We start from the raw sequence: 12,252 nt of genomic DNA on the forward strand, positions 1-12,252 counted from the left end.
AAAAAGACACACAAATGTTTGTCTAGAGTAATTTGTGCTTATTAGTATGGTTGAACTGGATCATCGAAGGTCAAAGGCAAAGACATTGGTTAATAGAATGGGATATGAAAATCGGTAAAGTTGCTCACTCTGATTGCTGTCCATGTCGTCCATCTTTAGTGATTAAATTCGGTAGGTGGCGTTGTTACAAAAGAATAGGTTGTGGTTCTGCGGTTCTGCCGCTGGATGTATCCATAGACATAATAAATACCTAACTTATATGATTTTGTTGCACTGCATTGGATGTCAGTGCAACGATGTACAGACTACAGAGATATTTCACAGATCTAAACGCTTGTGTGACATATTGTTGAAAGATAGTGAGGTAAGATGGAAGTAGCCAAGCATTTAATATTTGACAACTATTTAGGATAGAAATGTTACGACCAACACAAACTATTCAACTTTTTTCTCAAATATGGCCGTTTTGAATTGAAAATATGGTATAATTTCCATCAGTCATGCAAATTCTAAGGAACGTAGCTACATTAAGTATACAATTAAAAGTGTATGTGCATATTTTAAAATATTATTTGCAAATAGTCGCGATAGAAACGATACAAGGTAAACAGGTAAATAATTGTATCGCCCACGTGACTGGATTCCGCTGCTGTTTCTATGGCAACTGTGGAACGACAATTAGACACATCATTTTATGACGTCACTTGCCGCCACAGAACAGACTAATTAGACATACTTGCAGAATCTCTTCACATCGATGATTCTGAGCAGAAACAGAGTCTGAGTGAAAGTGTACCAATACAGACCGTACACTCTCCTGTATATACATACAGTACATAGACTCAATCTGTACTAGTGTTTCACATACAATCTGAAAACTCTACATCTGACATTATCAGATACCGTTTGAACTGACAGTATCAGATCCAAAACACCAGACACCATCATGTCTTCAGAACTGGGAGAAGTGCTTGTGGAGGTCTATGACAATGGTGCCTTCTACTGCAGTTACTGGGCTTCAGATGAGGAAGATGTGGAGTCGGAGATCACCCGTGCCATCTATGACCATTTTGATTGCTATAAACCGGAAGACATAGATGTGCAGCTAGAGGTTGTCATGAACGACGCAGTCTCCTGTGAGAAGAAAGATGTGCAGCTGGAGGCTGACTTCAAGGATGCTATCTCGCAGCCGGTGTTGCTGACCAATCCAGCAGGGCCTTCCACAGAAGTGGCAGGAAGCAGCAGTGAGGTCGATCAGGATGGCATGAATGCTTCTCCTGAAACCTCTGAGGAGGTCATCCCAACAGGTAACTGAGAACAGAGCAGTTGAAATCCAAAATTGCAATGAGTTGCAAATAAAAATGTCGGACCAAATGTTCAGTCACATTAGTGATATTTTAGCGACATTTCGCTGGCAAAAAAAAAAGGTCCATTGTGAGCACAGCTGACACAGATCTCACTTTCAGCCTAGAGGTGTAAAGATGCACAAAAATGCAAACAGTCTGGCATTACTTCTAAAAAGCACTCCTTGTGTTGCAGTTTGTCTTTGTTGTAAATGGAAAATTTAAGTGACCCATGTAAAAATGAGCGAAATCTGTGGAGGAAATTGTTTTGCTCTCACTTGATTTTGCTGAGCAACAGTCAACATGACCACACTTTATTCTGTGGTTAGATGTGTTTCCAATAACATACTGTTCCTCTTTTCCAGAATTTGCCAAAGTGAGGAAGACAATCAGTGAGTTCTTCCAGACTGGGATTTCAGCACAGCCTAAGACTGATCCGGATGTTTCCGAGTTGTCATGCGAAGTGGCAGGGATCAGCAATGAGACTGGTCAAGTTGGCATGGATGCTTCTTCTGAAATCTCTGAGGAGGACATCCCAATAAGTAAATATCAACAGAACAGTTGAATTGCAACATTGCATTGAATTGCAAAAAATAATAATAATAATAATTTTTGGACTAAAGGTGCCATCATATCAGTGAAATTTAACTGGCAAAAAAGATCCATTGTGAGCACAGCTCACACAAATTAGATTCCGCACACAGAGAAGTTCTACATGTACAGTGGTTAAAACTAGGCTGCATTCATTAGGTACGCATGCGTGCTGAACCTGTTACACCCCTATTTCAAACCAAGCAGCTTTCTACTGGTCAGCATGGTGAATTGATAAGCAAAGTCTGCGTAAGGAATTTTTTTTCCCCCAAGCAACAGTAAACGTGACCACACTTTAATTACTCATGTTTCATCTGTGGTTAGACGTGTTTCGAATAACATGTTGTTTTTCTTCTTTTACAGAATTTGCCAAAGTGAGGAAGACCATTAGTGAGTTCTTCCGGTCTGGGATCTCAGCACAGCCTAAGACTGATCCGGCTGTTTATGAGTCGCTGTGTGAGGAGGCAGGAAGCAGCAGTGAGATCGGTCAGGGTGGCATGGATGCTTCTCTTGAAATCGCTAAGAGACATCCCAATAGGTAAATATCAACAGAGCAGTTGAAATGCAACATTGCATTGAGTTGCAAATAAAAATGTCGGACTAAATGTGCAGAACATGTACGTGTTGAACCCTTTACACCCCTATTTCGAACCAGCATGGTGACCTATTTTTGGTCAGCGTGGTGAATTCAAGTGACCAACTTGAATGTGAATGTAATTTGCATAAGAAATGTTTTTGGCCGTCGTTTGATTTTGCTAAACAGTAAATGCGTCCACACTTTAATTATTCATGTTTAATCTGTGGTTATAGATGTTTCTAATAAAATACTGTTTTTCTTATTTTTTTAGAATATGCCAAAGTGAGGAAGACAATTAGTGTGTTCTTCCAAAAGCGTTATGGGATCTCAGCGCAGCCGGATCCGGATGAGTCACTGTGTGTCCCAGCTGCAAGCGCTCCTGAACCTTTGTCCTCAACATCTGAACCAATGAAACCTGAACTGGATCCGGTCAATACCGAGGAATGGTGTATCCCAGATCCGAGCAGTTTTGAATCGGGACCTTCATCCTCAGAAGGTTTGGTGGATGACATCAGCGATGCCATCTCGAAGCTGAGGAGCCCAATACTGGTGTCTGAAGATCTGACCGAACCAGCAGGCCCTTCAGCAGAAGTGGGAGGGAGCAGCAGTGGGAACGATCAGAGTGGCACTGATGCTTCTCCTAAAACCCCTGAGGAGGACATCCCAACAGGTGAATGTCAACAGAGCATTTGAGTTGCTTTACATTATAATGGCATGCAAACAGAAATATATTCCAAACTATTCATGTTTAATCTGTTGTTAGATATGTTTCTAATAACATACAGTCTTCTTTTTCAGAATATGCCAAAGTGAGGAAGATAAAAAAATGAGTGCGTTCTTCCAAAAGCGATCTCAGCACAGCCTCAGAAGAATCCTACTCTTCCAGAGCCGCCGTGTGTCCCAGGAGCAAGCGTTCCCGAGCAGGAACCTCAAGTGACAGAGCTTTCAGTGTTAGAGAACTATATTCCTCAAAACATTTCCCAGTTGAAAAACCGTTTGGAGGAATGTATACTGTCTGAGACACCTGTCACTGAGGTCTGGCCCAACATCTTCTTGGGAAATGGGTAAGTCTGCAACTCATATAGACGAATATAAACCATGTGATAAAGCAATAATGTAATGCAGGAATCAAACACAATTGTATTTTTACAATGTAAATCCTCTTTACTGAAAGGTTCATTTAGGTTGTTGTGTTCTTGTGCAGAGACACAGCAAGGGACCGAACCAAACTCAAAGAGATGGGTATTAACCACATCTTAAATGCTGCAGCAGTTAAGAAGAAGCTGAGGGTCCTGATGGGAATGCCAACAGAGAAAGACCTGAAAGGAAAGATAAATACAGGGGCGAAATATTACAGAGGCATGAACATCAAATTTTGTGGCTCGGCCACAACACACAGAGACGGTTTCAACATGGGCATGTACTTCTTACCAGCTGCCAAATTCATTCACAAGGCCCTGAGGAACCCAGAAATTAAGATCGTTTTTATCAAGTGTTCTAAAGTGACAAATTGTTTGGGGAATTCGTCTTTCTGTATTTATGTTCACAGATAAGGTGTTAATTCACTGCAGTCATGGTGTCAGCCAGTCCCCTACATGTTTGCTGGCATATCTGATGATCCACCATGACATGATGGTGGACGAAGCCATTGATCACGTCATAAAGATGCGACACATCAAGCCCTCCATAAGCTTCCTGACGCAGCTGATGTCCCTTAATGCCGAACATGTGGAGCAGCGAAAACAACAGCTACAGGGCAACCAGGCAGCAAAGTGCCGCTAAAAACATAGAGCACGGACTATTTAATAATTACTAACTCTTAAACTATTTGCACATGAATTTGAATAAAATATTACAAATATATGTTTGTAATATATAATCTATCTATGTATATGTGTGTGTATATATATATATATATATATATATATATATATATATATATATATATATATATATATATACACCTTGCTACGTGTACTGCGTTAGGCTAACCGAGACTTGTTATTTGCACTTATATATTGTTGCTCTTTTGTTAGTTTTGACTGCTTTTATTGTCCTCATTTGTAAGTCGCTTTGGATAAAAGCTTCTGCTAAATGACTAAATAAATATGACATTTTGTGAAGCATTGTTTTTGGTGTTCCTGTTTGATTTGGTCTTGCATTTATATAAGAAGTTCCCTGGATTTGAGTTTATTCTCAGTATATACAATCAAAATACAACATGACTACCATTACATAGGTATTTCTGTCCACTAAATATATTCAAAAAAAAAACAAAACAATGAAGAGGAAAAAGTGAGAATATAATTTATGACTTTTGTTTTTATGGCTTCAGTTACTGTTTGCAGATACCATAGGAATGAATGAGAATCGCTGGTTAAACTTCACTGGTTTGCACTCTTTCTGCCATGCGCCTTGTGCTGCTTTATATTTTTTTTTACATTTTACCTTATTTGTATAATTGTATAGTTGTATTTTATATTTAAATCTGTATTTATGTTCTACTGTTAGTGTTATCTGTATGCACCAAGGGTCTGAGAGTAACGCAATTTCAATTCTCTGTGTGTATGTGCTGTACATGTCGAAGAATTGACAATAAAGCAGACTTGACTTGACTTGACTTGACTTCATACTTGTCAGGTATGATTTAAATTTGATAAACTGGTCATTTATTTACCATTAACCCTGATTATTAATAAAATAAGATACAATAATGAATACTATTAAAATATAATGTTGATATAAACAAGTACTATAAAACTATATAAAATCATATTAGTATTCCCTTTAATATTACTCATACGATCACTTACTTCTTATTATTTGCCATGCACCTCCTAACTTCTACTTCCCTCATTCACTATTCCATACATTAGTCCACTAACATACAGTATCTTGCACAAAAGCTTTGAGTGTGATGAAGAGTTTGATACAAGAGGATGGAGAAATAGCATTCCTATGATATTTTGTTTTGTTTATATTTTTCTGTCTCTTGCAAAAACACTACAATGGTAACCATGATATGCCAAAATAATACTTCTACAGCATTTATTGATCTTAGTTAATGTTAATTTCAACATTTACTAATAGATTATTAAAATCAAAAGATGCATTTAGGGACATTAGTTAATGCACTGTGAACTAACATGAACAATGAATAACTGTATTTTCATTAACATTAACAAAGATTAATAAATACTGTAACAAATGTATTGTTCATTGTTAGTTCATGTTAATACATTAACTAATGTCAACAAAATACAACCTTATTGTAAAGTGTTACCAATAAACCTAATGATTGAGAAGATAAATATACTTCCTCATATTTTCATACTGTAGAGACCACAGAATATGGTTGATGTCATTGGTACTGTAGTAATTAAAAACTGTGCCATTTTTTCTTGTGTGTGATATTATATGAATGCAAAAATGTGTGTGTGTGTGTGTGTGTGTGTGTGTGTGTGTGTAGGGGTGCTGTTTGTTTGATTATCTTTATATATAGAAATATAAAGTGTGTGTGTATTATATAATGTATATTTCATCTGTGTATGTCTGATTCCTATTTCCTATTTCATACAAAAGGAACAATTACACTTAATGGCAATCGGTTTGAAATAATTTCCCTTTTTCAACTGATGTGACTTCTTATCACAAAATGAAGCATAAATCATATTATTTTGTAGTATTCTATACAGTGATAAAGGCAATGCCGATTCTGTTTACGGCGATTCTCATTCATTCCTATGGTATCTGCAAACAGTAACTGACTGTTGCACATCTCTGACAGAGATTCAAAGATTGGTACACCCTTTGGCCTTTGTGGGTCGACACCCATGTTGATTCACCTTTTCAGACAGGTTTGTCCTCTTCAGCTTCAGTCATTGTTTGTTCTCCCTTAACATACTTCAAGACCAAGACATTTATCCTGAAGTTTTTGCTGACACACACTTACTCATCTCCTGCTTCTCCAGCGGCACGGTGCGGGATTCAATATTTGCCAAGGTTCCCATTTATCACAATACTGAAAAGTTCCTGAGCTCACTGCATAGTCAGGGGTTTATGCATTGCATCGCGGTAAGTTTGCAAATGATCAAATGAGCACACATTGACTAGATGATGTTCTAAATTATATATATAGAGAGAGAGAGAGAGAGCTGCTCTATATATATAGAGCTGTATTTATTTTATTTTTCTCAAAGAACCAGCGAGACTGAAGGAGCCAATCAGCTGTTGTCACTCTATAAACTTGACCAATACATTTCCTTCAAGGAGATCTACCCCGGTTCAAAGGTCACTCATTTTAAAAGGTACAGAAAGGACTTTTGAATTTGACTGGTAATTGGTAAACCCCCTAGTAACCACAAAGCAATACTAAAACATTTAAGTTTAACATTTAAGTAACTCTATAGCAATGACTTGGCAACCACCATAACATTCTAGCATCATTCAATTTCTTTAGAATATGTACAAATGTAATTATAATATATACATTACCAGTCAAAAGCTTGGAATAATTATTATTTTTTTATATTAAAAAAAATGTACTAGTCAATTTTGAAAACAGTTTTTCCTTTTTTTTGCACAAGATTAAAAAAAAAGTTCTACAAGAACACTTTAAATTGATCAAAAGTGTCAGTAAAGACATTTAGCTACAACATATTTATATTTCAAACTTGAAATAGAACTTTCTATTCATCAATAAATCCTGAAAAAAAGTTTCCATAAAAATATTAAGCACCCAGACTGTTGATAATAATAATAATAAATGTTTGTAGAGCAGCATATTAGAATGATTTCTGAAGGATCATGTGACACTGAAAACTGGAGTAATGATGCTGACAATTCAGCTTCGCATCACAGGAATAAATTACATTTTACAAATATAACACAGTTATTTTAAATTGTAATAATATTTCACAATATTGCTGTTTTTACTGAGCTTTTGATCAAATAAATGCACCTGGGAGAACAAAAACCTTTCATAAACATTACAAAAATATATATCTTAATCATTCCATACTGTAACCAGTGGTTTAATTTCACAATTCTATTCAAAATCAAAGTGGCACAATAGTGTGTGCGTCTGTCTTTGCATGCGACGTCTCGCTCACAGTACCTCAGTCTGTCTGACTGTTGTTCTGTCTCCAGGCTGAAAGCTGACAGTGGCGCCCAGCTTTCTGACATGATTATTCTTTGATGATGAGGATAGGAACATCGTGGAGGTTTGCAGGCTTGGTAAGTTTCTGCTTACTCTCCTCAGCAAACCTTTATAGCTGCTTCAGAGATCTGTAACTGTACAGTGAAAGTTGCAGATTGTTTGTTCGGTTGAATCAGCAGCTGATTCCTGCTCTTTTAGGTGTTCACTGTGTGGTGGTTCACAATGCCATTACCTGGGATCTAGTCAAAGCACTTGAGCAGTTCAGCAAGTAGCAGTGAAGGCGTCTAGTCCTGTGGAGATGCAGCTGCTGCGAATGAATATACGTCACTCATTGTTTACACAGTGCACAGTCATTGTAGGTACGACGGCTAATCTGGTACTTACTTACTTGCGCTTATCCGGATTGTTCAAACCGACTTCAAACAAAAAAATTACATTCTCTCGCGTGTACTCATTCAGGAGTGGTGACTTTCCACATATTCCCAACTTCTGAGCCTGCTCGCCTGAAGTTATGGTTGATTGCTCTTCGGCTGGATATCAACACACCCATTAACGTAAACTACGCCAGAGCGCGTACACACCTCACGCACCGGATGCCATGCGCGCGCCCAAAGACAGCTGGACATAGTGGTGTATTAGAGGTAAAATATTATATAAATACTGTTGGGTTTCTGGCACAAACCGATCGTTTCGTGTCTTAGGACATCAATGTGTCGTCACAAACCACAGGGTTTAATTTGGATTTGTATGTGCATGTTTTTTTTACTCTCATAGATTTTGTTACTATTGCCATGCATTATACGACTGATAGACTGCAACGGTTAAAGTTAAAAATCATCATATGTGTTCTACTGAAGAAACAATGTCACCTACATATTGGATGACTGGGGGTAAGCAGATAAACATCACATTTCATTTTTGGGTGAACTATCCCTTTAAAATTCTGTTTTAACATTTAAATAGTTTATTTAGCTCCATTTTAAAACATAAATTTTTTTTGGTAAGTTGAGATGCAGTTTATTTTTATTTTTCAGTGTATAAATTAATAATTAATTTCTTTAAGTGAAACACCTATTCTTCCATAGAAATGCACTTTTGCTTATTTTGATCTAAAAGACTTTTAAGTTAACGGAACTGTACATGCAGCATGCACAAACTGTAATACAAAAAGGTCAATGTTTTAATTATTAATGTATGTGAAATTTACAGATTTTCTGTACAGAGAATACAACGGAAAACTATTTTTATATTTATAAAACACGTGTCCTCCATTTTTTGTTGGTCTCTTTTTTTTAAATGTAATTTGTCATTGTCTCTCTAATTGAATTTATTTCTCCACACAAAAATACTATTTTTTATATAAAAGTAAACGTTTGTATTAATAGCTTTAAATATATACCATTTTAAAATAGTTTTATCATGTTGTAATTGTTTAATTGTCATCTTTTTTTTTTGAGTACTTAAATATTTGTCCATTTACCATTCAAAATTCGAGGTCAATAAGATTTTTTTTTTTTTTTAAACAAAAAAATGTATACTTTTATTCAGCAAGAATGCATTAAATTGATGCATAAAATGACAATAAAGACATTTATAAGGTTCTGAAAGATTTCAAGTTAAAATAATTGCGGTTCTTTTGAATTGTTTTATTCATCAAAAAATCCTCAAGTATCAGTTTCCATAAAAACATTAAGCAGCCGAACTGTTGATAATAATAAGAAATGTTTCTTGAGTGCCAAATCGGTATATTATAATAATTTCTGAAGGATCATGCACATCTGAATATTTGGGTTGAAGTGTTCTGGAACAGTGTTGTAAATACAACTTAACCACTGATTTCTAGTCGTGTCCTCTTTTGGAAGACCAAACAAAGAAGTTTCGCTTTCACAACGAAACACAGCGTCTTCACAACATGGCGGCAGCGGCAACAACAATAATACAGCGAGAATAAAAGTTACGCCTTCTTTCTTTGCGTGAACATAGGGCTGGGCGATATAGCTAAAAAAAATATCAACGATATAATGTTTCATATCGTTCGGTATAGATCATTTTTAAAACAAAGAGCAATAGAATTTAACCACTGTATTTTTAAATTAACCCAATTTATTGAGACAAACAACAAATATTTTTTGTTTTAACAGTCAAACACACAATAAAAATTTAACAAATATCTAATTTCTAATTTTTTATATGCAGATTAAATAGGTTTTAAGGAAACTTTTGTCTAGTCTCCCGAGGCCACAGGAGGGCGCAATGAGCAAAATAATGCAGCGCATAATGTCAACGCATGGAAATAGCTGTCTATAAAAAAACCTATAAATTAACTCATATAAATCAAATATAATTTCGTAAATTGCATAAACAATTATGAACAAAATAGTATCATGTATTTATGCATTGCTTAATACAAAGAGCCGAATTAAATTCGACTAATATAAATTTTTCTCCTCATCACAGGCAGGCACAGCACTCATTTCAGCATGTGTTTGTGTGTGCTGTCTGCGTCACTCATAGCACGTGCCTATATCGTGTACTATATCGAAAATTTGTTATATCGTCATCGAAGAAGGTGTACCGTCGATAAATATCGATACCGTTCTATCGCCCAGGCCTACGAACAAATATCTAATTTCTAATTTTTTATATGCAGATTAAATAGGTTTTAAGGAAACTTTTGTCTAGTCTCCCGAGGCCACAGGAGGGCGCAATGAGCAAAATAATGCAGCGCATAATGTCAACGCATGGAAATAGCTGTCTATAAAAAAACCTGCATTACGTCTAAATTAACTCATATAAATCAAATATAATTTCGTAAATTGCATAAACAATTATGAACAAAATAGTATCATGTATTTATACATTGCTTAATACAAAGAGCTGAATTAAATTAGACTAATATAAATTTTTCTCCTCATCACAGGCAGGCACAGCACTCATTTCAGCATGTGTTTGTGTGTGCTGTCTGCGTCACTCATAGCACGTGCCTATATCGTGTACTATATCGAAAATTTGTTATATCGTCATCGAAGAAGGTGTACCGTCGATAAATATCGATACCGTTCTATCGCCCAGGCCTACGTGAACATTTGGGTGGCGTTATGCAAATCTTCCCACATCATGACGTAGACATGTGGGGGCGTGTTAGATCGAGGCGTTTTAGGTAGGCGTGGCTGACTCTTAACTTTTATAAAGAATATCTCTTTGGATTTGAGACTTTAGTGTTTGCAACTTTACAGATCTTCTTTATGCACCAAGAGCTTGTAACACTCCAAAGAGAAAGGAAAAATTTAAATCACATCATATGACCCCTTTAAAGCTTTCAATGAATTAAAAAAAAAAAAAACTTTTGCGTGAGATAGACATTTAAAAAAAAATATGAGCCGTTATGTATAAAAATGGATTTTGAGTAAAATTATTAATGACTTTAAAACACTTAAGTCTCCTTATGTTACAGAATCTCTCACACACAAAAAACATACTAAAGGAACAAAAGCTTTTAATTTACACAAAACAATGCCGACTCTTGCTTTAGATTGTATAAAAAATAATAAAAAAATTCAATCTGTTATACATTCACTATGGACGTCTATTGAGCAAGACATTTCTGAGATTTAAAGCAGATGTTTAATTTCAGAAATATTTTTATATCATTATTTTTATAAAATATAATTTTTTATTATATTTATTATTTTAGAATGATTTCTTATTTTATATAATATATTTGTATATTTTATTTATATCATTTTATAATAATTACTCTGATAACACATGCATGTCAGCACGACAGCATGTCACAGATTGAACCTAAATGTTCCAAACTAAGAAATTTATGTGCACACCTATAGAGCTACAGGACATGCTACTACGATGACTGAAATATAATTACGCAGTCGACAGTTATTATTCATAATTTAACTATTATTCTTCTAGGTCAATCACACAAATTATAGGCAGTTCCCAGCATCCAACCCAGAGAACTGGTTTTACAGTTAAATCAAAACACATGGCATAAGAGCTGTCAGTACCGTTTCAACTTCACCTAAATATATGAATTATCATCTGAAGATAATGTAAATAAAATTCAATAATTTATGTCACTTCCTTTAAAATCTTTTATTTTCTTTTGTGTGTATGTGTGTGTGGGGGGGGGTCTATATTTTATTTACATTTTATTTAATGTTTTAGTAATTTAGTTTTTGTCATTTTTATTAATTGTTTTTGTCTATATATTTATTTTAATTTCAGTTTTTTGTTATTTTACACATCAAGTTAAACTAAATGAAAATGATAAATGTTGCATTGGCAACTAGCTGAAATAAAACAAGTGTAGCGTCTGGACCAATCAAACACAATATATATTTTGTTAGCTAGATTTAACAAATACTCTGTAACACCCCTCAGTTAACAAGCCATATGAGGACCTATGGACCCTTCCCCCCGAAAGGCGTAACACCCCCGGACCCTGGTAACCATGGCAAACCTGACACCAGATACGTTTACGACCTCATGGAATGTGACCAGGGAAAATGTCCCATAAGCAAGAGGCAAATGCACAGTAGAAATGGACTTTTCTACTAATTAAT

The 12,252-nt window shown here is 35.5% G+C and overlaps 1 protein-coding gene across 1 annotated transcript; it reads left to right on the forward strand.

The window, feature by feature from the left end:
* Positions 1-3,700: 3,700 nt before the first annotated feature.
* Positions 3,701-4,337, forward strand: LOC107599764 (dual specificity phosphatase DUPD1-like). Its single transcript, XM_016291457.1, has 2 exons — positions 3,701-3,984; positions 4,061-4,337. Exons 1-2 carry the CDS (start codon positions 3,750-3,752, stop codon positions 4,291-4,293), a joined length of 468 nt encoding a protein of 155 aa, XP_016146943.1. The 5' UTR covers positions 3,701-3,749; the 3' UTR covers positions 4,294-4,337.
* The last annotated feature ends 7,915 nt before the right edge of the window (positions 4,338-12,252 follow it).

This window comes from Sinocyclocheilus grahami, unplaced genomic scaffold, assembly GCF_001515645.1.
Source record: "Sinocyclocheilus grahami isolate Dianchi unplaced genomic scaffold, SAMN03320097.WGS_v1.1 scaffold13.1, whole genome shotgun sequence".
NCBI classification, from domain to species: domain Eukaryota; kingdom Metazoa; phylum Chordata; class Actinopteri; order Cypriniformes; family Cyprinidae; genus Sinocyclocheilus; species Sinocyclocheilus grahami.